The sequence below is a fragment of the Narcine bancroftii genome, chromosome 4, assembly GCF_036971445.1.
Source record: "Narcine bancroftii isolate sNarBan1 chromosome 4, sNarBan1.hap1, whole genome shotgun sequence".
NCBI lineage: Eukaryota > Metazoa > Chordata > Chondrichthyes > Torpediniformes > Narcinidae > Narcine > Narcine bancroftii.
This window is the reverse complement of record NC_091472.1, coordinates 17,416,780-17,441,788: the sequence shown is the minus strand read 5'-3', so window position 1 is coordinate 17,441,788 and position 25,009 is coordinate 17,416,780. Positions and strand designations below refer to the sequence as shown.

Below are 25,009 nucleotides of genomic sequence, written 5' to 3'. Positions count from 1 at the left end.
AAGGCAATGGGCTAAATGGCCTCCTACTGTGCTGTGAAAGTCACGATTTGATGGCTCTCCCTTTGATATTCCAACCACTTCCACTTGGTTTGTTGGTGCCTACTTTGCCGGCATCCCACTAGCAAGTTTCCCATCATGCAGCTGAGATTGCCACATGAAACATGTCCCGAGTTCCAGCCCCCAGGTCTGTGCTATTTCAGTGCTCACAGAGAATCGTAATGCTGGACCAGGATACTTTCAGTTGAGAATCTGGGCCGACAAGCCAATGGTGAAATGGAGCCCTAACGAGGCCAAAACAGGTCGGCTACAGCTATGATGGCCCTCTAGTCCAATACTTGGCCACATCAAGGATCGCATGCTAATTTAAAAAACTTTGGCATGCAGCTCATGGCGCCCAAATATCCCAACTGACCTACAACCCCGGTACTTTTTTTGAAGGGTGGGAGGAAACTGAAGTGCCCAGAGGAAACCTATGCAGATACAGGGAGAATGTACAAACTCCTTACAGACGGCACAGGATTCGAAACCCCAGTCCCGATCGCTGGCGCTGTAACAGCTTTGTGCTAACCGTTGCGCTAACTGTGCCACCCAAAAGCAAAGGCAGAGATTACGAGCTCACTGAATGATCAGTATTCTCACAAGCCACCAGTACTGCAGTGGGAAACTTAGTTTTGAGCTCAGTGCTACACCAGGGTTTGAACCCATAAGCTCCTGTTAGCCAGAGGAAAGGACAGAACCAATTAAGCCAAAACAGAAATTGGTGGGAAGAAATTTTCATTCAATATTTCTCTGAGGGAATCAAAACCTGTATTATCGAAACAAAGACGTTCCAGTTACTGAAGAGAGGAGAACCAGAAATAGCAACAGATAACAGAAATAAATCAGTGGCATCACTCGGGTTGGTGCCACCCCCCCCACCCCTCCCCACACTCCTTCAATGGACATCCTCCCGTACCATACAGAATCCTGAGTAACGTTTTTTTGTACTTAATGATACTCGTAAATTACAAACACTAATGGCCCACAATATTGTAGCTAAAACACCAGAAAATTTGACAAAAGCAGCGACTTTAAAAACACCGGCAGCAACGAAAACAACAGCGCGTGTTTGTAGCACGGGCAGACGAAACCGCGTTTTTCCAAGCGTCATTGTAATTGGGTAATAATGACGGCTCTGACCAGAGCGCATTAGAAGATTCATAAAGCAAATTAGCATCGAGTTTTAGCCTAGTAGGTATATTGATCCACGTAAGCTGGGCTTACAAAAAATGCTTTTGCTGTTATAACTGACTACAGGGATATTTTTATAAAAAACAATAAATTTCTGCTGAAACACTGCACAAAAAAATTTATGGACAGTCCTTTTTATGTCACCACTGCTGATGGTTTCACCTGGTGTGGTCCGTACCCCCCTAGTGATGTCAGTGAATAAATACCTAACCGATGCAAGTTAATTATAGAAGGGTTCATGAGAATATAATACAAAGTCTTTTATTTTTGTCTTTGCGCAGTCGAAAACTTGCTTCTTCTGCCTGCTACAACAAACAGATCATAGCTTATGGCTCAGCAATTTCTCCCCAGTGAGAGCTGAGATCTAAGCAATAGATCCTCGCCATTCTCCTGGGTGCCCAATTCCAATGAGCGTAATCCAGATATGGTCCAGGACCTCCTGCTCCAATCATCCTGCCTTGCTTCCTCATTTGTCATCCTTCAGATCCATTTACACACAAATGACCATGACGCAACCAATCAAAAGTGAACGAGCTATTGCCAGATTGGATGGCGATTGATAGGGGAAGACTTTCTCTCCCTTATGGGTTGTGAACAAAAATGTTCAGTATCATTTGCTTTGCTTCAAATTTTCCCAGGTTTTTTCTTCTGTGCCCAGGATGTTACTCTGTAATGCAAAGTCTACTGGGGACTGATCAATGTTAATTGATGCCTACACATGCCTTGCTGTTCCATGAAGAATGGGGTATTATAAATATTTTAAGTGAGGGGGGTGAGGGGGCCCCATGACATGTGTTGCCGAGCAACCCTTGCTGGGCCAGTACGATTCAATCAGCCAAGAGTATTCCCAGATCAGGTGATGTGCGAGATCAATATCTGAGGAAAAGGGGAATCCAATTATGTGACTGGTTCACATAATGATGCAACTTGCAGATGAATAGTGTGTAGCTTAATGCTGATAGGGTAATGCTTGCCACGTGGGAGAAGACTAGTTTTTGATTAGTTAAGTCAGATTGCAACAGGGTATAAAAACCCAGGTAATTGCATGATGACCAACTGGGTTGCCGGATCTCCTGTTAAGTTTGTGTGTTATGTTTTTTTAGATAGAATTTGCGTGATTTTACTGGAATGAAGAATGTCGGAGGTCTCGCCATTGGCCGTTCACACATGAACGACTAAAACTTGAAACTTACATTTCCTTACACAATTTTAGACAGCATACAAGAAGTGTAGTAGTTAAAGAGGCGTGACTTGCAACGTGCAACATCGATACATTAGTCCATTGTTCACAGAATGCCAGCCGTTCACTTTAGACTGCAGGTATTCCAGGAAATTTACTAGGGGATCGAGGTGGTAAAGTATTGGAATGAGGACGGCACCTTCATTCCCGTTCTGACCTTTTCACACAGCATGCGTTCCATGAAAATGGTAATAATTTCCTGGAATGCAGTGGTTGTGTAAAAAACATATGTAATAAAGAAACTAAAGTGTCCAAGTCCTCCACACCTTACTGAAGAAAAGATCACCATCCTGGTCCTGGACGAAAGGGGTCAAAAAGTGACCATCCATACTACCCTGGATGGCGAAGCCTATTTCTGGTGCTTACCTTGCCCATGCCGGGATTGTCCTTCACCTTGCCGATGGCTCGTAGCAGGCACGGTGGCGCCGGGGGCGAGGATGTCTGCAGGATCCCGCTGAAGTTAGTGGGGAAGGGCGGGGGCTCGGACACATTCGGAGCAGGAGCCCGGTGATGCTTCTTCTTCTTGGAAGACAGGTTGAGTTTCTGGGCGGCTCTGGAGAAACAATAAAAGGAGGAGGTTTGATCGACAGAAATAACATCAAAGCACCTGTGATTCCTGAGCAAAGGGATGAGGGATGGAGGAGATCCAGTGGGAATGAGTTTACACTGATCCCCAGGTAAAAATGGAAGCTCTACTGAACCAAAACTTGGAAGCCGATGTTTCAATTTAATGCTAATTTAGTCATACAGATGGTAACAGGTTCTTTCAGCCCTTGTGCCTGTGCTGTCCAATTTTTGAAGGATGGGAGGTAACCAGGTCCCCAGAGGAAACCTGCACAGACTCAGTGAAAATTGTGCTTACACGCAAGCGCTGGATTCGAACCATAGTTTCTGATGTTGTGTGAACCCCTACACTAACCTGACACCCCATGTCACCTCTCAGCTTCTTAACCCAGCTCCCTCTGCTTGGCTCCCAATCAGAGTGGACAAAATTAGACTGGTTCAAACAAGGAGCAATAACAAAAAGCAATTTCACTTAAATTCCAACACCCCTGGTCAAACCATGTCAGAAGAGGTCCATTTAAAACCAGCAAGACTCGAATGAACAGCTTTCACACAGAGGCTGATGGGTATGTAGAACGAGCTGTCAGAGGAAGTGGTAGAGGCGGAGACAATTGTAACGTTTAAAAGACGTTTGGACTGGGCCAGGGAACGATTTCGAGGGATATGGGGTGAATGCAGGAAAATGGGACTAGCTCAGGTGGACTTGGTTGGCACTAACAAATTGGGCTGAAGGGCCTGCTGTAAAATCCCTTGATTTTGATCTGTTACCCAAAGCAGACCTCATGGATATGCAAAGTGACTTCTCACCAGCTGGAAGACTGAGTGAAAGCCCATTCACGATGTGCCATTAGTTTCATTTTTAAGTAAGCCTGTGATAAATCAAGGTAAACATGAGAGCCTGCAGATGCAGAGGTCAAACACAGATGTGCTGGAAAAGCTCAGCAGGTCATGCTGGGAAGTAACCTGGCGAAGGGGCCAGGCCCAAAACGTCGGTTACCCTTTACTTTCTGTGGATGCTGCGTGATCTGCCGAGTTTCTCCAGCACGTGATAAAGCAGAAGTTATTTAAGGAACAGGCGGTGAACACAGTTTTCTTTCCCAAGTAAGGGCCAAATGGTCACCGTCCTCGGTGGGCATAGTAGTCAGGCTGCCCCACGTTTACTTCGCATTTTGTGGGGGGGTCATACTTTAGATGCTGTGGCAGATCAGAGCACATTTCTAATCCAGGTCACAGAGCTGTCTAGCACAAAAATACGCCCTTTGGCTGAACTCATCCCTGTTGACCATGTCCCTCCACTCCTTGCTTCTTCAAGTATCTGTCCAACCCAATGTTTCAACTTCTGGCCTTTATGCAACAAATCCCTACAACGCAATATCTAGCTTTTTTTTATATAATTCTGTTTGTTTTGGCTCCAATTACTGGAGATATTCTGTTCTGATTAGAACCTTATTGCTGCAGACATGGATTAGTATGGGCACTGCTTCTAAGAGCCACAGGTTTATGATGAAAGAAATGAGGAGCTGGAATAGGTTACATGGCGACCATGCCTTCATCGAGGACATCTACAAGAGGCATTGTCTTAATAAAGCAGCCTCTGTACTCTAGGACCTCCATCACCTAGGCCATGCCGTCGTCTCACTGCTACAATCAGAAAAAAAGAACAGGACCCTGAAGATAAACATTTAGCGGCACAAGGACAGCTTCCTGAATGAATAATGAACCATAGACACCACCTCACTTCTATTTTCTTGCACAATGTATTTATTTTTGAAATATAGTTAAGAGCAATATTTATTCTGTGGTACTGAAAGATTGCGCAAATTGGGATTGTACTCGCTGGAGTTTAGAAGATTGAGAGGGGATCTCATAGAGACATATAAAATTCTAGCAGGACTGGACAGAATGGATCCAGAAGGGATGTTTCCAATGGTGGGGGCGTCCAGAACCCGGGGCCATGGTTTGAGGATAATAGGCAAACCATTTAGGACCGAGATGAGGAAGAATTTCTTTACCCAGAGGGTGGTGAATCTGTGGAATTCATTGCCACAGAGGGCAGTAGAGGCAGGTTCATTAAATAAATTTAAGAGGGAATTAGATATATTTCTTCAGTATAAGGGTATTAAAGGTTACGAAGAGAAGGCGGGGACGGGGTACTGAACTTTAAGATCAGCCATGATCTCGTTGAATGGCGGAGCAGGCTTGAAGGGTCGAATGACCTACTCCTGCTCCTATCTTCTATGTTTCTATGTTTACTGCTGCAAAACAATGAATTTCGTGACAAGTTCATGACAATAAATTCTGAGCCTCTTCACCATTCCCCACCTTCCTGCCCTAATTCCTATCTTTCTGTTTCCCCAGAATCTCAAGATTCTCAACCCCAATCCAGATATATCTCCGCTCAATAATCCACCACCTTCAGGAGTAGAAAAATCTAAACGTAGACACAGAAAAATAGGTGCAGGGAGTGGGCCCTTCAAGCCTACACCACCATTCAATATGATCATGGCTGATCAGTACCTGATTCCCGCCTTCTCCCCATACCCCTTGATTCCCCTTAGCCACAAGGGCCAAATCTAACATATTCTTGAATATTGACAAGGAACTGGCCTCAACTACTTCCTGTGGCAAAAAATTTCAAAGATCCACCACCCTCTGAGAGAAGAAATTTTTCCTCATCTCAGTCCTAAAAAACTTCCCCCTTATCCTTAAACTGTGACCCCTGGTTCTGGTTTTTCCCAGCATTGGAAACAACCTACCTGCATCTAGTCTGTCTAATCCCTTAAGAATTTTATATGTTTCTATAAGATCCCCCCTCAATCTTCTAAATTCCACAGAATACAAGCCTAGTCTATCAAACCTTTCTTAACATGCAAGACCTTCCATCCCTGCAATGTCTGAATATCTGAATAAAGAAATCCCTCTTGAATTGGGTCATCTCCTTCCATTTGAGGAGAGAAGCAAGAGCAGGCCATTGGGTGTTCAATGTGTTGCTGGCCTCAACTCCTCTTCTGAGCCAATTCTCCAGATCCCTTGATTTTTCTCAACTGATCAAATGATCATCAATCTCCTCTTTAATTACTTCCAATGATCAAGCTTCCGCCATCGGCTGGGGTTGATAATTCCTTTCTCCCTCTTCAGGAATAGATTTTGACGCACCACAGCTTTAAATGGCTGGTCCCTTATCTTGTCATCCCTTTGCCTGAGACTCTCCCACTCGGGGAAACATCCCAACATCTACCCTGCCATGCCCCTTTAGGATCTTGTATGTTTGAATAAGCCTCACTCCTTTAAATTCAGGCCTAAACTAGGGAAACACAAAAGTCTGCAGATGCTGTGATTGTAGTTAAAACAGAAATGCTGGAGGAACTAAGCTGGTCTCGTAGTGTCCAAAGACGTTCCGCCCTGAGGCCTTCCTAATGATATATCTTTGCCTCTAATCTATGCTGCAGGACCTGCTGGGTTCCTCCAGCATTTCTGTGCGTTTACAGGCCTATACTACTTAGTCTCCCTTACAAGGACAACCCTCTCATCCCTGGAATAGGCCTGTTGGATCTCCTCTGTACTACCTGCAATGTAACTACAGTACAACTCCGATTATCCAAAATTGGATTCTCCAAAATCCTCATTTATCTGGAAAAAAAAATTAAATTTTGGATAAATGAGGATATCTGAAACAAATCATAAATCCTCATTTTTCCAAATTTCTTTCAGAGCTGAACTGACCAGGGACATCAGGCGGCAGCGGGGGACCTCAGGTTCCCGGCGGCAGCGGGGACTTTGGGCTGCTGGCACAAGCGTGGGATCGATGGGGACGTGTCAGGGATTGGCAGCAATCAGCATATTTTTGGTGAGAATTAAACATTATTTTAATGCTTAAAAAGCTTTCCGTTGTTGTTTGTTGTTGTTTAAACAGTGTTAAAAGTGATTGCTGTTGATACTGGGCTGTATTTAAAAAATGATCGGTTCTCTGAAAAAACATTTATCCAACAGAGGCCTGGTCCCGACCATTTCTGATCATTGGAATTGTTCTGTTATCTCTTTTTTGAGCTACGGGGACAAAAACTGTACGCAGTATTCCAGGGTCACCCTTTCAATTCTCCATCTCTTTCTGAAGGGCATGACCTCAAAGTTGCCCACATTAAACTCAATTTGTCCGCTCACTCAATCTATCTATATCCCACTGCAGAACCACAGTACAGGTGCTCCTCAACTTGCATGGGTTTATGTTCCAGCAAACCTATCGTAAGTCAATAAATTGTAAGTCGAAAAAGAATACCACACCTACCATTTTTTACAATTAAATTTTGAAAACCTTTATTCCACACCAATAAAGCCATCGCTACAGAGACTGCAAGCGTGGTTGAGTCATGAGAGATTATGCTGTACAATAGTCTTGCACGATGCTGCCATCACCTAGCATCATGAGAGAGTAGTCTAATGCATATCGCAAGCGTGGGAACAGATGGAATTTGAAATTGAAAGTACGGATTCTTAGAAAAATTGTGAGTCGGACCATCCTAAGTAGGGGAGCACCTGTATCGGTATTACAGTCCTGATCCAGGGTCACGACACAAATAGTCGAGCATCCCTTTGCCTCTGCAGATGCTGCCCGACCCACTGAGTTCACAAAATCACAAGACAAAGGAACAGAAGTAGGCCATTCGGCCCATTGAGCCTGCTCCACAACTCCACCTGAGCTAAACCGTTCTGACATCTAGTTCCAGCCTTTTCTCCATATCCCTTGATCCCCTGACTACTTAGATACCTATCAATCTCCTCCTCAAACTCCCCCAATGATCTGGCCTCCACAGCTGTATGTGGAAACAAATTCCACAAATCCATGACCCTCTGGCTAAAGAAATTTCTCCTCATCTCAGTTTTAAATGGGCACCTTCTAATTCTAAGACAGTGTCCTCTTGTCCTGGATTCACCCACCAATCTACTCTGTCCAATCCTTTCAGCATTTGAAATGTTTCTATGAGATCGCTTCATATTTTTCTATACTCCTGTAGCGGCGGTTACACTGCTCCTGCAGTAACACACGCAACCAGACGGGTTGAGCTCAGTGAGCAGACTAGTTTATTGCAGGCTGCTGGGCTTCACTTATAGTTTCAGCCCGGACCTGGCTGAGCCCCGAGCTGGAAGGAAGGGAAACCCCCAACGGCACCATTTTGGCCGGCTGCCCCGCCGCATGGCTTACAAGCGGGGCCGGTTCGCCTGCCTTGTGGTGAGCCGCCACAAACCCCCCCCCCCCAGAACCGGCGCCAATGTCCTTTTTGCCGGGCGGCCTCACTTCTTGGGCTGGGCAATGACCATGGGCTCAGTGGGATCAAGGTGCGCTGGCTTCAGCCTGTCCATGGTAAACAGCTCATGCCTGCCTCCCAAGTCCAGCATGAACGTCAAGCCGGAACGCTGTATAACCCTATATGGCCCCTCGTACTGCAGAGGTGCTGCGGTTGGGCCCCGCTGAATGAAAACGAACTCCGCAGAAAGCAGCTCACTAGGAATGTGTGTTGGACGGATGCCATGCCTGGGTGGCGATGGGGGTTCGAAGGAGTCCAAGCATGCCCTGAGGTGAGGAAGTAGTTCATGCGGCGACCGCTGGGGATTGTGAGGTGCGTTGACGAACTCACCAGGTAGTGCCAGTGGCACACCGTAGACCAGCTCAGCTGATGACGCCTGCAGATCTTCCTTGAGAATGGAGCAGATGCCCAAGAGCACCCAAGGCAGTTTGTCCATCCAGTTAGGACCGGTGAGGTGGGCCATGAGCGCTGACTTAAGGTAGCGGTGCAGACGTTCGACCAGTCCATTGGGCTGCGGGTGGTAGGCTGTGATGTGGTGTAACTGTATCTCCAACCTGTTGGCGAGCTGTGCTCAGAGCGCAGATGTGAACTGGGCGCCCCGATCACTGGTGAGGAAAGCAGGTACGCCAAACCGGGTGACCCAACCGTGCAACGGGGCTCGGGAGCAGGAGTCGGTGGAGGCGTCTGGCATCGGGATCACCTCAGGCCAGCGAGTGGTGCGGTCCACCACCGTAAACAGGTAACAGTTGCCCCAGGAAATGGGTAAGGGCCCAACGATGTCCACATGCTCAAACTCCTGTACTGGCACCCTGGTGTGCCTGTGCACCTTGAACATTTGGCAATGGGTGCATGTTCTGGCCCAGCCCGCGATCTGCTTCCGCAGCCCATGCCATACGAACTGTTCTGCCACCATCCGGACCATGGACCTGATGGACAGATGTGAAAGGTCGTGGATGTGACTGAAGACCTGCTTGCCTGCTGCGGAACCACTGGCCATCGTGTACCCAAGGAGATATTGCACAGGATGGTGCCTTTGCCTCTCAGAGTTGGGAGGTCTCAGAAACGCAGGCCGGTGATGGCGGTCTTGAAGGCCCTTGACTCCTCATCGGCTTCCTGGTCCCGAGCGAGCTGGTCAAAGTGGAGGCCAGGCATCAGCATGCAGGTGGCAGGTCGCGAAAGTGCATCGGCAACCACATTGTCCTTCCCCGCCTTGTGCCGAATGTCGATGGCAAGCTCCGACACGAAGGAGAGGTGATGCTGCTGGCGGGCCGACCAGGGATCCTTTGATGAGGGTGAACAGCAGCTGCATGATGCGCGGAGCTCCCAGGATGAAGCGTTTGTAAAAGTTGACCATACCCGTGAACTCCTGCAGCCCCTTGAGGCTGTTCGGACGTGGGAATTCTCTGATGGTGGCAACCTTCACAGCGGCAGGTGTGGCTACTTCGGCCATGATGTTATGGCCCAGGAACTGCATGGACTCTTTCCCGAACTGGCACTTGGCCGGGTTGATGATAAAGCCGAAGTCGGCCAGCCGGGAGAAAAGGGCATGTAGGTGGCCCTTGTGTTGCGCCCGGTCCTTGCTGGCAACAAGGATGTCATCCAAATAAATAAAGACGAAATCCAAGTCGCTGCCCACTGAGTCCATGAGGCGCTGGAAGATCTGAGCAGCGTTCTGGAGCCCGAAGGACATGTTCAGGAATTCGAACAGGCCAAAGTGGGTGATGATGGCCGTCTTGGATATATCCTCAGGGTGCACCAGGATCTGGTGATATCCGCGTACCAGGTCAACCTTGGTGAAGACACTCACGCTGTGCAGGTTGGCCATAAAGTCCTGGATGTGAGGGATAGGGTAACGGTCAGGAACAGTTGCCTTGTTGAGCCGTCGATAGTCTCCGCAGGGACGCCAGCCGCCATAGGCTTTCGGGACCAGGTGGAGTGGCGAGGCCCATGGGCTATCGGACCGCTAAATGAACCCCAGCTCCAACGGGTGCGAAAACTCCTCCTTCGCTACCTGGAGCTTGTCAGGCAGCAGCCGGCGTGCCTTGGCGTGAACCAGTGGGCCCTAGGTGGGGATGTGGTGGAACACCCCATGGTGTGGCGAGGCAGCGAAGAACTGTGGCTTGAGGAGTGTTGGGAACTCATCCAGGATCTGTTGGAACTCGTCTCTGGGTGTGCTGATCATGGCCATCTGCGGTTGCTCCGAGCGAGAGGCATCGAGGCAAACGGCCTGGAAGCCGCCTACCTCAAATGTCCACCAGAAGCCCGTGTGCGAGGAGGAAGTCTGCACCCAGGATGGCAGTCGGGAGGGACAAGACAGTGAACCTTCTGTTCAAAATTCTGTTGGCTGATCTGGAAGTGGACTGTCTTGTCTCCATATGTCCGGATTGCCGTTGCGTTGGCCGCACGGAGGAGAGGTCCACGAAGTCGGTTCCTGGATTCGATGGCTGTGGCCGGTATGAAGCTGATCTGGGCTCCAGTGTCCACGAGGAACCGCTGGCCGCTGACTGAGTCCCGCAGGTAGAGAAGGCTGTGTCCTTGGCCAGTTGCCGCAGCCATTAACAGCGGCCAGCCTGCTTGTTTCCCTGGAACGAGCAGGGCTGACGACACTTCTGAGCCTTGGCTCCCCAGCACTGGTGGTAGAAGCAGAGGCCTGAAGCGGATGTTGTGGCCTTGGTTATGCTCATGGGGGCCCCTGCAGGGGCCGGGTGCTCTACCACAGCGCTAGGGGCAGGCCTCGTGACCTGCTGGACCACTGAGCTTTCCAAGAATCATGCGAACCATAGCTCTTGGGCCTTCTGGGCGACCTTCCTCGGGTCAGTGAAGCTCTCCTGAACCAGCAGCGGACGGATGTCCCCGGGTATATGTTCGAGGAAGATGCGCTCGAAAAGTGGGCAGTTGGTGTGCTCACCCATGAGCGCGAGCATCTCGTCCATCAGTTCCATCGGGGACCTGTCCCCCAGGGCGTCGAGGTGCAGCACCTGAGCGGCACACTGGTGTCTGGATCGTCTGAGGGACCCAGTAAGCACTCGCTTGATAGTCTCGTACTTGTCCACGGCGGGTGGGTGCTGAACAAGGTGCAGCACGCGTCTGGCGGTGGCCTGGTCAGCGATCACATGGTAGAACTTGGTCGTGTTGGACGAAATCTGGCGGAGGTGAAACTGGGCCTCCGCGTGGCCGAACTAGGTTTCCAGCTCCTGAACCCAGAATTCAGGCAGTTTCACGGCTATAGCGCTGATCCCAGGCTCCTTCATGATGGGTTCAAATACGTTTGAACCAGTCGGGGTCACCATCTGTAGCAGCGGCTACATTGCTCCTGCAATAACACACGCAACCAGACGGGTTGAGCTCAGTGAGCAGACTAGTTTATTGCAGGCTGCTGGGCTGCACTTATTCTCCCAGCCTGGACCTGGCTGAGAACTGCGCTGGAGGGCGCTGATGTCATCTGGGCATCACGTTGTCCCCAAGCGCGGGTTTCTGAGCCCCGAGCTGGAAGGAAGGGAAAACCCGACGGCGCAATTTTGGCCGGTTCGCCTGCCTTGTGGTGAGCCGCCACACTCCAATGAATACAATCCAAGAGTTGATAAACATTCCTCATATGTTAAGAGTTGATAAATGTTCCTCATATGTTAGCCCTTTCGTTCCAGGAATCATCTTGGTAAATGTTCTCTGTACTTTCTCCAACTTATTACATCTGTCTAAGATAGGGGGCCCAAAACTTCACACAGTACTCCAAATGAGGTCTCACCAGTGCCCCATAGAGCCTCATCAAAACCTCTTTACTCTTATACACTATTCCTTTTGAAATGAATACCAACATAGCATTTGCTTTCTTTACTGCCGATCCAACCTGGTGGTTAACCTTTATGTTATCCTGCACGAGGACCCTTCCCCCCACCACCCCCCTCCCCACCACCAAGTCCCTTTACACTTCTGAATTTTGAATTTTCTCCCCATCAAATAATAATCTGTCTGCTTATTTCCTTTTCCAAAGTGTACAACCATACATTTCTCAACATTGGATCTCGTCTGCTGTTTCTTTGCCCACTCTCCTAAGCTGTCCGAGTCTCTCTGCAACCTTTTAGTTTCTTCACTCCCCATCTTGGTGTCATCTGCAAATTTTGCCACAGAACCATTCAATCCATAACCTAAATTATCGATATACATTGTAAAAAGAAGCAGTCCCAACACTGACCCCTGCAACCAACCAGAGTTTCTTCAGTCTCTGAGATCTTTGATCCAAACCACAGCACATCCTTCTGTTTTATTTTGTATCATAGACTAATTGAGTTATCTTATATATTGTTTCTTCCTTCAGGGCATATACATGAATAGTGAACCATTGCATTATCAGAAACTGATCCCTGCTTATCACCTACTTCCACAGAAAGTTAACTAGAATGTTGCCAGGACTTGTGGAACTGAGTTACAGGGAGAGATTAAATAGTTTTGGACTTATTCCCTGGAACGTAGAAGAATGAGGGAAGATTTGACAGGGGAATACCAAATTATGAAGTGTATAGGTAGAGTTAATGTAAGTAGGCTTTTTCCATTGAAGTTATGTGAGATACAAACTAGAGCACATGGATTAAGGATGAAAGGGTAAAAGTTTGGGGGAACATTAGGAAGAATTATAATTTTTTTCACACAGAGAGTGGTGAGAGTGTGGAACGAGCTGCCAGCCAAAGTGGTGAATGTGGGCTCAGCATTAACATTTAAGAAAATTTTGGATAGGCACATGGATGGGTGGGGTTTAGAATAGGAGCAGGTCAGTGTTAGCAGGCAGAACAATGTTCTTTTCAGTATGAGAAGGATCCATTTACTCTGACTTCATATTCAATGAGACAGCCAGTTTTCAATTCTTTGTGAGGCACCTCCTCCTATACCATGGATTTTTAATTCATGTACCAGCCTCCTAGGTGCACCCAAGTCAAAAAGCTTTTTTTTGAAATCTACATACATGCCAACAACTCCATCAAGAGTGTCAAGTGATGAGGAGTGGACTTTAGAAAAGGGGAGGCTGAGGAACCACACTCCTGACTTTATTGGTGAGGCAGCAGTGGAGAAGGTTAGTGGCTACAACTTCCAGGGCATCCACATATTGGTGGACCTCTCTTAGAGTAGGTTCATCGAGGAAACTGAAAAATCTACTTTCCCAGGAGTTTATCAAAACTTCTTCGGTTGCCCTGGCTGATTACATCAAAGCATGGCTTGGTAACTGAAGGTCTTGGGAAGTATGAAAATATTAAAGGGGCTCATGAGTGCATCATGTTTTAAAGGGAACTGGGAGCGATGTCAGCATTTAAAGGGGTCCCTGAGGAGTTTTGAGCTTGAAAGGGTGAGTGCCCAAGAAGGTATTAAGCTACAGAAAGTGGCAAACCCAACCAAGTCATTCTCAGGCACTAACCAGGCCTCATCCCCCCGCCACTAACCAGGCCTCCCCCCCCCGCCACAAACACCCCCCAACCTCCCCACATCCAACTACCAACTCCCCCCCCACCCCCCACATCCCTCTCGCCTGTCTTTTGAACATATCCATGTGAAGCAAATGCACTGCCTTGAGGGCAGCCAACATCATAAAAGACCCACTTCGTCCAGGCCATAAGGCCTGGATTAACCATTAAGCAAAGTAAGGATGTGCTTAGAGCACCAGGGGAAGGGGGCACCATAGAGTTTTTTTTCCAGTGCTGGATTTACCATGGTGCAGCTGAACTAGGGCCCCACAAAAAAACCCCCTGCCCAACAATAAATGAAAAAAAACATCTATATAGAGGTTATATTTAATATCGTCAGGTCTGGCCTGGAAGAAAACTGAATTTTTAATCTATTATTTCACATTCAGCACTTATTGAGTCTTAATGTCTTGTCAGTTGGACAATGGAAGGGTCCGAGGGGGAACTATTGTTGGACTGTGCTTAGGGTGTCAGTTGGCCTTAATCCGGCCCTGCAGTCTATGCTCTCTTCTCACTGCTCTCTTCAGGCAGAAGGCACAGAAGCCTGAAGCCCAGCACCTCTCAGTTCAAGAACCGTTTCTTTCCAACAACAACTGTCAGACTCTTGAACCTCCCCGCACCACAACACTACTTCGAGAGGCAGCACTGTTACAGCATCAGCGATTGGGACTGCAGTTCAAATCCCGCGCTGTCAGTAAGGAGTTTGTACGTTCTCCCCGTGTCTGCATGGGTTTTCCCCGTAGTTTCCAGTTTCCTCCCACCCTTCAGAAACCTACCAGGATTTTAGGTCAATTGGCTGTAATTGGGCGGCATGGGCTTGTGGGCCAAAATGGTCTGTTACTGTGCTGTACGACTAAATTTAAAATTTAAATTTAAAAAAATTAAGACCACCAAAGGTCTGTCCGCACGACCGACAGGCCATGTTTCTCAATAGGATTTTTTTTCTCTTCACATGTGATATTGTGTTTTATTCACTAGTGTTCCTCCAGCAAGATTTTCATTGCATCTCTACATTGCACCAATATATATGACATTAAACTTCATTCATTCAACTCTCACTGTTACATGTTCAAAGAGCTTGAGCAAATGTATCAAACCCAATTTACCTGTCAAAAACCATGTTGAACAGGTTTAATTACATTCACCTTTCCTAAATGATTAGCTGATTATTGACTCCAGCATCTTGCCAATAATTAAAGTGGCCGACAGTTCCTTGCCTTCTGTCCCTTTTCCTTTTTTAAACAAAGGAGGCGCAATGGGTGGTTTTCCGGTCAGCTGGGACCCTCCTGGAGTTTACTGAGCTCAGAAATCCCAACCGATAGATCCACTATCCCTGTATCCTTTCAAGCACTATATTTTTTAAAAAATATTTTATTTATATTTTCACACAAGATTGTACAGTCAAATACAGCGTCCTGCCAACAATGGCAGTTCACAATCCCACATACATACATTCATTTTCTTTATGACTATATATACAAGCCTGTGTCTCTACCAACCCTCCTCCCCTTACACGTAAAACAAGACGATTCACTCACACAAAATCAACATCAACAAAATATTAGCATTAAGAAAATAAATAGGAAAATAAATAATAAATAAAGGGCAGGGATTGTCGCAGCTCAATGGGTGGACTCTGGACCAATGCTCATTCTTGACTTTTCTTGATTGGGATCAGAGCAGGGAAGAGGAAGCTGCAGCAAGGAACGGGGAAAGCAATCACCGCCATGCACCAATGTAGTGCATGTATGGCTGCCAGATCTTATGAAAGGTACTGTATTTGTTTCTCAGGTTATGTTATTTTCTCCAGGGGAACGCAACTTTGTATTTCCTTGTTCCGTCGTTCGACACTAAGACTAGAGTCGGACTTCCAAGTCACTGCAATGCACTTCCTGGCCACTACCAATGCGATTAACACAAAGTGGATTTGAAATTTGGACAGCTTCATTGTATGCCTTATGTCCATTATATTTCCCAACAGGAACAACCCTGGGTCCTGTGGGAATCATTTGCCTATGATTTTCTCCAGGACTTGGCCTAGATCCACCCAAAATAGCCTCACCTTGGTACATGACCAGGTTGTGTCCACAAACCTCCCGGTTACAACTCCACACCTAAAGCATTGATCCAAGAGTTCTGGTTTTGACCTGTTAATTTTCTGCGGGATTATGTACAACTGGTGCAAAAAGTTATACTGGACCAGCCTGTACCTTGCATTTATAACCGTGGTCATGCTTTCCCGCCTCAGGTCAGACCAGCATCTCTCATCAATTGTAATACCCTTTCAAACACTAATTTGCAGTGCGTCAGGTTCTGGCAACTTGGCTTCCATTTGTTCCCTTCTTCTACACTTTGAATCCAAGGGAAATATCCATTCTGTCAAACCTGCAGAACATCCTACCCTCACCTTCTGAATAATGAATTTAGCCCTCTTCTACTTTTCCCCAATGTGCATAAACATCATCCTTACAGGATGATCAAAGGTTACCCGAACCATTCTGTGAAAGGATAGCAGAAGAAATTCATTTCTCCATGGCACTTCTGCCAAACACTGGGCTATTAATTAACAAGGAGTTTACCGTGAAGTAACATTACACCTCAAAGTAATGTCACACTGCGAGGTAGCATCACCCAGCGAAGTAATGACCTACCCTGAACTAAAGTTACAGCTATACAAGACCTTAGTTAGACCCCACTTGGAATATTATTTCAATTCTGGTCATTTCATTACATGAAAGATGTGGATGCTATAGAGGATGCAAAGGAGATTTACAAGGATGTTTCCATTTATTTACAATATGATAGAAACAAATTGCAGCCATTGAGACCCATGCCACTCAATTACACCAGATTAAGTTAAAACCCCATAAGTTTTGGAGGAAACCAGAAAACCGAGGGAAAGCCCATGCTGGTCACAGGGAGAACGTACAAAATCTTTGCAGACGGCACCAGATTCAAACCTGGGTCATTGGAGCTGTAATACTGCCATACTAACTGCTAATTTACCATCACCAATGTTATAAAAGCAGTCCACTGCATGAAAAATAACAAATCACCTGGAATCGATGGTATCCCCTCTGAGATATTGAAGCTTGGCGGTGAAGTGCTCGTCTCTGAGCTCACAACACTATTCAAAACCTGCTGGCTCCACCGCTGCATCCCCAAAGATCTGCGGGATGTGAACATTGTGATCCTTTACAAGAACAAAGGTGACCGCCAAGACGGCAACAACTACCATGACATCTCACTGCTCAGCCTTGTAGGCAAGATACTCTCTCGTGCAATCCTCCCCCACCTGCAAACCATCGCCAACAGAATACTGCCTGAAAGCCAATGTGGCTTTTGACTGTCTAGATCAACTATCGATATGGTCTTAGCCTTCCACCAATTGCAAGGGAAATGCATCGAACAATGCAAACTCCTCTATGTCTGCTTCATTGACCTCACCAAGGCCTTTGATTATGTTAGTCACTCAGGCCCATTCCATGTCTTAAAACATCTTTGCTGCCCTGACACACTACTGTCCATCATCGTCCAGTTCCACAACAACATGCAGGCCATTGTCCAATTTGACGGCTCGAGATCAGAAGAGTTCCCAATCCACTGCAGCGTAAAAGAGGGCTATGTACTCACTCCAGTTCTGTTTGGCATTTTCTTCTCTGCTCTTCAGCCTTTCCAGAGACTTAAGGCATAACCCTGTGCACACAAGGAGCTCTGAAAAATGTTTCAATCTGTCACAGCTCTGGACCAAGACCAAAATCAGAAGAGTTATGATTCGAGAACTGCTCTATGCAGATGATGCTGGCTTTGTGGCTCACTCCCAGCCAGAGCTGCAAGCGTTGTGCAACGCATTTGCATCTGTCTGGACTGAATTTGGTCTGAAAATTAGCCTGGGCAAGACGGTCGTCTTTAGCCAACAAACCCACGACACTCCATCAATCACCATCAATGGGTCGGTGCTCACCAACGTAGAGAAATTCTGCGACTTGGGCGCCACCATGACAACAACAAACTCATTCGACGTAGAACTGGACACACCCCTGGGAAAAGCATCCACTACCTTCGGACGCCTCCGTGCCCGCGTTCGGGATAACTGCCACCTCTCCACCAAGTTGAAGATCCGAGTCTACGAGGCCTGAGTGCTGAGTACTCTTCTCTTTTTAATTTTTTTTATTTTTCACACTATGAACCATATTAACCAAAATACACACAAACATTTCCCTCTTGAATATACACAGTGTTATTTTCTCCCCTTTTTCCCCCCTCCCTTCCCTCCCTCCTTCCAACCCCCTTCCCTACCCACTAAATGTTCAACATATACATTAAACCCATTAAACAATGTCATCACACAATGAAAATAAACAAGAAAATTGTGTCATCTACTTTTACACACTGGGTCAGTTCATTTCGTCTTCTCATTCTATCATTTTAGGGGGTGGAGGTCCGTGGTAGGACTTCTCTGTTGTGTTCCATGTACGGTTCCCAAATTTGTTCGAATAATGTGACTTTATTTTTTAAATTATATGTTATTTTTTCCAATGGAATACATTTATTTATTTCCATGTACCATTGCTGTACTCTTAGGCCCTCTTCTGATTTCCAGGTTGACATTATACATTTTTTTTGCAACAGCTAAGGCTATCATAATAAATCTTTTTTGTGCTCCATCCAAATCGAGTCCAAGTTCTTTACTTCTTATATTACTTAGAAGAAAGATCTCTGGATTTTTTGGTATGTTGCTTTTTGTGATTTTATTTAATACCTGATTTAGATCTTCCCAAGAGTACTCTTCTTTACGACTGGGAATCCTGGATCACATACAGAAAGCAAGAACACCACCTTAACACATTCCATTTCCGTTGCCTCAGATCCATCCAAGGATACTCATGGCGTGACAGAGTCACAAACGTCCAAGTCCTGGAGAAGACTGGAAGTACAGACCTCTACTCAATCATCCACCCTCGCAGCCTGTGGTGGGCTGGCCACATTGTCCATATGGAAGATGGCTGATTGCCCAAAGATTTCCTCTATGGTGGGCTACCAGATGCTCCCCACCCTGTTGGCCGCCCACATCTTTGCTACAAAGATGGAATCAAGCGTGATCTCCAGTCATTCCATGTCAACCATTCTGATTGAGAGGGCCTCGCAAATAATTGCACTGCATGACGTTCCGCGATCGGCAGTGGCACATCACAATGTGCCAACAACTACGAAAATTTCTGTGAGGGCAGAAGAGCTACAAGGCACTGTGTTCATCTTCGCTCGAGAAGGGATGGGCCACGATGATGATGATGAACTGCTACGCTAATCATGTCACCCACCCCTCATGAGGATAGGTTGAGTGAACTCAGTCTTCTCTCCTTGGAGTGATGGAGAATGAGGGGTGACCTGATAGAGGTGTACAAGCTGATGAGAGGCATTGATCAATTTGTCTGTCATCACAATCACTCAACAGTAGATGTTCTCCACTCAGCTCTGGATCATCTCGAAAACAGCTATTCATACATACAGCTGCTCTTCATCAACTACAGCTCGGCCTTCAATATCAATATTCCCTCAGCCCTGGTCAAGAAGTTACTAACACTAGACCTCTATCCCAGAATGCAACTGGATCCTTGACTTTCTCATCGAAAGACCGCAGTCAGTACGAATTGGAATCGATGTCTCCTCCTCACTGATTAGCAACAGAGGCGCACCCCAAGTATACGTGCTTAGCCCACTGCTCTACTCATTATACAACCATGACTGTGTGACCAGGCACAATTCCAATGTTATCTATAAGTTTACTGATGACACCACAGTTGTTGGGAGAATCACAAATGGCAATGAGGAAATATACATGAGGGCGATAGATCAGCTAGTTGAGTGGTGTATTGACAACATCAGCAAAACCAAGGAGATGATTCTGGACTTCAGGAGGAAGTCAGGGGAAACATGATCCAGTCCTTATCAAGGGCTCAGTCATGGAGAGGGTCAAGAACTTCAAATTCCTGGGTGTCAACATCTCCAAGGAATGTCCTGGAGCCTCTATGTTGATGTAATCACAAAGAAGGCTCGCCAGCGGCTATACTTTGTGAGGGGTTTGAGGAGATTCGCTATATTACTGAAGCCTCTCGAAAACTTCTACAGAGCATTCTGGCTGGTTGCATCACTGCCTGGTATATAGGCGCCAACTCTCAGGACAAGAATAAACTCCAGAGGGTTGATAACTCAACCTGCAACATCACAGGCACCAGACTTCATTCCATCAAGGACATCTAAGAAAGCAGCCTCTATCCTCAAGGACCCCTGCCACCCAGGCCATGCCCTCTTCACTCTGTTACCATTGGGAAAAAGGTAAAGGACCCTAAAGAAGAGCACTCAGCGGCACAAGGACAGCTTCTTCCCCGCTGCCATCAGATTTCCGAATAATCAAAGAACCAAAGACACTAACCTACTTTTCGTGGACTATTATTTTTATCTTTTACAGTAGTAGCCCTCCTTCTATCTCCTTTTTATAGTAATGTCATAAGATGGTTATAATATGAATGTTTGCACTACGACGCTGGCGCAAAACACCAAATTTCCTGACTTGTTCGTGACAATAAATCCTGATTCTGATCATGTGGATGGCCAGAGGCTTATTCCCTAGGGATGAAGTGGCTAACACCAGGAAGTATAGTTTAAGATGCTCGGGAGTAAGTTATGGGGGGGGGATGTAAGAAGCAATTTTTTTTCCCACACAGTGATTGGAGGGAGCATGGAATTTGCTGCCAACAACAGTAGTGAAGGGAGATGCAATAGGATCTTCAAAAAGACTATTAGATAGGTACATGGAACTGACAAAAATGGAGGTTGTAGAGTAGGGACATTCTAGACACTTGTTATTGGCTCAGCACAACTCTGTGGGCTGAAGGGTTTGTGCTATGTTGTAGATTTCTATCAACAATCTATCCGATCTCTGTCCAGCCTGTGACTCAGTTCAGCATTTTCTCTGTCCCATCACCATTGTCCATTGAGTGGTTGATTGCCTCTATCAATCTCTGAGCTCCATTTGTAACCAGCTTCTTTTCAAAAAAAGCTCTGACTCAATTGCTATTTCTGATGGATATTTGGATCATGGCAAAGGCCCCAGGCCCAAAATGTTGCTTACCCTTTATTTCCTACAGATGCTGTGCCAACTGCTGAGTTTTTCCAGCTCGTTTGTGTACCACACTCAGTCCCAGCTTCTGCAAACTTTCTTGGTTAACCCCAAGTGCTTCCCCATGGCTGTCCAATCATTGCCAATTAGCCACGTCAGGTTTCGGGGAATCATTTCAATGTCGCTTCCCATTGAAGCTACACGTGGCTTTAAAGGCTCGTGTCATTTGCCTTTTTATCACCCAACATTAATAAATGACTGATGGTAAGAGACAAAACACAGCGAGTGGCAAAGGCGGCGAAAGCTGTGAACATACCACCTAACAATGGGGGCTGTCGTTTTAATGAGTTCTCCCCTATTAAGTCAAGAGGCTTTGACCTGTGTGTTTTGCTACCAATTGAGCTTTAGTCAGCTGTAATTAAACAATGCAAATACTCTAAAATTTACTTCAGGCAGCCAGCTCTCCAGCAAAGCATCAGAGAACAAATGACATTGGCCCATCAAACAGTGTCACACACACAGGTTTCAAGTCCTGGATTTGTGAAGAACTCATTGAAGTTAATCACAGTTCTAAGGATGACTCTTTCATCTGTATCCAGCTACGAACTCTTATCTGTTAGCCTGTGCTCTCTCCCCATGCCCCCTTCCTCTTTGCTCTCCTCTCCACCACCTCCCCCATCACCTTTTTAATTCAGGTGCCTGCCTTGTTTTTGCTCCGATCTTGACGAAGGGCCCAGGCCTGAAATGCTGGTTACCCTTTACTTCCTGTGGATGCTGTGTGACCTGCTGAGTTCCTCCAGCACGTTTGTGCATTGGACTCTTTCTGGAACCCTATTCAGTCCTCTACTGTGGGTGGTGGGTCTGTGGATTATCTCTTACTCCCCAGACCAGTCATGCAGAAGATGTGGAGTTAACCTGCTGTGAGGTAATGCTTCACAAGTCTGGCTTTTTACTGTAAATCACGGCTAACATGACAGGGCAGTGCTGAAGGAGCAACACGTTGTGTGTCAAAGGAGCCATTAATCAACATCCCTTCGGCTCTCTCGGACGGTAGACACAATCACCCGGCATTGTCACTGTCAGGAAAGTTCTCCCCCTGTAAAAATCTTTAAAGCAAACTGTAGATGGTTGAAATCTGAAATCAAAGTAGAAAATATTGGGAACACTCAGCAGGTCGGGCAGTATCAGAGGAAAATGAAACAGGGGCTAATGTTTCAGGGTGAGCGGAAACCGGAGCCTTGGGAAAACCTACACAGACAAGGGGAGAAGGTAGAAACTCCTTATAGAAAGTGCGGGATTTGAATCCTGGTCCCAGTTGCTGGTGCTATAACCGCATTGCACTAACCACTATGCCAAACATGCCGCCCAGAGCCTGTACCATAACGTGCCATGTTCTATTTAATTTGTTGTCCCTATCTACAGCCTGGCTGCCAAATTCTCCCAGATAGTGGGTCAATAGGTTATGAATTTAATTGGGGAATAAATGCATTGTTCTGATTACTGCTACAAAGCGATGTATGAACAAATTGCCTTGTTTCCTACTTCACATCAATAAATATGTCATTCGTTGACTATAAAACACATTGAGACATCCAAACATTTTGCTGGGATTCGGGGAGAGCTCAGTTGGTGACGAGCTGCCCGCACAATCCCCAGAAACATGCATAGCGCATGCAGATCTGAGGTCTGCCAAAAGTCAGGAAGCACTCATTTAACTTTGGAAGGTCCCCTATTATTTTAGGTCCCTTGTTCAGGTCCAGCTTGTATCGGCTCCAGTCCCACATTACCAGAGGTCCCTTGAAAATCCTGCCCTGGTCAAACTTCACGGAATGGCGCAGCTGGTGGAGCTTCTGCTTCCACAGGGCCAGAAAACAGGGGTTCAATCCTGAAGCTCAGTGCCATCTGCGAGGAGCTTGCACCTTTGCCCTGGGACCATGCGCCAGTTGCTCCAGTTTCCGCACACATCCCAGATACGCGCGGGTTGATAGGTCCCAATGAAAGCCTCAGGCCCGAAACACTGACCCTCTTTAGTCCTCATGGATGTGGCATGACTTACTGAGTTTCTCCTGCACTTTTGGGCTAGTTCCCAGCGTTTGCAGATTTTCTTGTTTACCTGGGTTGGTGCGTCAAATGGCCACTGTAAGTTGCTTCTGTTGTGTAAGTGGCAGAATCTAGAATTGATGGGAAGCAGCAGAGAATTAAATGAGCTAGAGGAGGATTAGCAGAAGAATGGGAGTGTTTGATGGACAGCTCAGGCTCCATGGGATGAAGGCTCTGTTTATATTGTATCTCACTTTGATTGGATGACTTCAGTTTGAGGAATGGAGACCAAGATGTGCACACTATTCGATCAGACGTCTGTCCCCGATCATAAAAGGGGTCAATCATCTCAGAGAATGTGGGTCACCCAATTCCACTTGACCCACAGATGAAATGGCCCAGTGACACATAGAGAGGAGGCACTTGGCCTTGTGAAAAATGACCGAGGGCTTTTTGGATTAGTGGGCTGCTATTAAATGGGTTCGATGAGGCAGATGCGCACCACTTAAAAGCCTGTTGAACAAATTCACTTGCAGTGCTACACAAACAGTAAATAAAATCAATCGTTATCATTAGACGAATATAGGAAGGGGAAAATAGACTAAATATGGTTGCAAGTAACATTAATTTAATCAGGCATCAAAATGTATCTCAATTACTGGCAAAGTTGCTAGGCAACCGATTTGGTGAAGCACTAAGCAGGCATCTGTATCTTGTCTCCCCATTGAAGGATCTGCGACTGCATTGTGAGGTCATGTCAAAGATTAAGTTGTCTGAAATGAATATCGCAATAAAGGATGCTAAACATGATTAGAGGCCATTAATTCGGGCAGAAACCTTACATAGCCAAGGAATGCTCATTTTTTAAATGGAAGATAAAAGAAAAATTGGAAATCAGCAGACCAGCCAGGATGTTCCAGTCTAGATGGGGAAGGGGATCGACACCCCACTGCTGACCACATCACACGTTAAACAATTCCCTGGACACCGCAGCTTGATCTTCAAGGAACAAAGCTAATATTCTGCAACATGTGGGATACCACAGGCACTGAACCAGTGTAGGAGACTGGTTGGGGGGGGTGTCACAGTAACAGCCTTGCACTCAACGTTAGCAAAACTAAGGAGCTAATTGTGGATTCAGGAAGGGGAAATCAGTAGAACATAAACCATCCTCATCGAGGGGTCAGCGGTGGAAAGGGTAAAGAGCTTCAAATTTCCAGGTGTCAACCTCTCTGAAGATCAGTCCTGGGGCCTCCATGCAATGCAATTACAAAGAGGCTCACCACTGGCTCTACTTTGTGGGGAGATTTGGGATGTCACCAAAGACTCTTGCAATTCTGACTGGATGCCTCACTGTCTGGTGTGGAGGTGCCAATGCCCAGGACAGGAAAAGACTACAAGGAGTTGTGGACTTGGCCAGCACCATCAGGGGCATCAGTCTTCACTCCATCGAAGACATCTACAAGAGGCGGTGTCTCAAGAAGGCAGCCTCTACCCTCAAAGACCCTCACCACCCAGGCCATGCCCTCTTCACACCGCTACCATCAGCAAGGAGATACGAGCCTGAAGACGAGCCCCTAGCAGCACAAAAACAGCTTTGTCTTCTCTGCCATCAGATTTCTGTACATTGAACCACACTTTCTCTTCTTTTGCGCTATTTTAAAAATTTATTTTTAAATGTGATTTGTAACAATATTTGCACTGAAATGCGACCACAAAACAATGAATTTAATGACATTTTATGACAATAAATTCTTATTCTGAGATTCAATGCCCACTCCTGGCTGGAATTTCACCTTAAGTGAAAGTTAACGTAGTGACTTGAAAAGCAGCGTTGATAACACGAGCATTACCCATCTCACTTATGCTATTTTCACAGTAAGTTTTATTTTGGTTAGCACCTTTAAATGCAGCAAAGCATTTTTACCACAAGGGCACAAGCATGTGAGAGCTTAACAGGATCGACTGAGGCAGGGCTGGGTCAGTTAAAGGAATAGGGTTTAAGTTTGTTTATCACAAAATACTGAGCGACAAGGGTTCTTCTGCAAGGGGACTTAGTTAT

The 25,009-nt window shown here is 46.4% G+C and overlaps 1 protein-coding gene across 6 annotated transcripts in view; it reads right to left on the bottom strand.

The window, feature by feature from the left end:
• Positions 1–25,009, bottom strand: part of kif26ba (kinesin family member 26Ba) — a 389,427-nt gene that overhangs the window by 172,292 nt on the left and 192,126 nt on the right. For all 6 annotated transcript variants that reach the window (XR_011355560.1, XR_011355561.1, XR_011355562.1 and 3 more), the window contains one exon: positions 2,837–3,023. Coding sequence is in view for 2 of the 6 variants with exons in the window: in XM_069930858.1 (XP_069786959.1) it covers positions 2,837–3,023 (187 nt within the window). In the remaining 4 variants the exon portion in view is untranslated. The remainder of the gene's footprint in view (positions 1–2,836; positions 3,024–25,009) is intronic.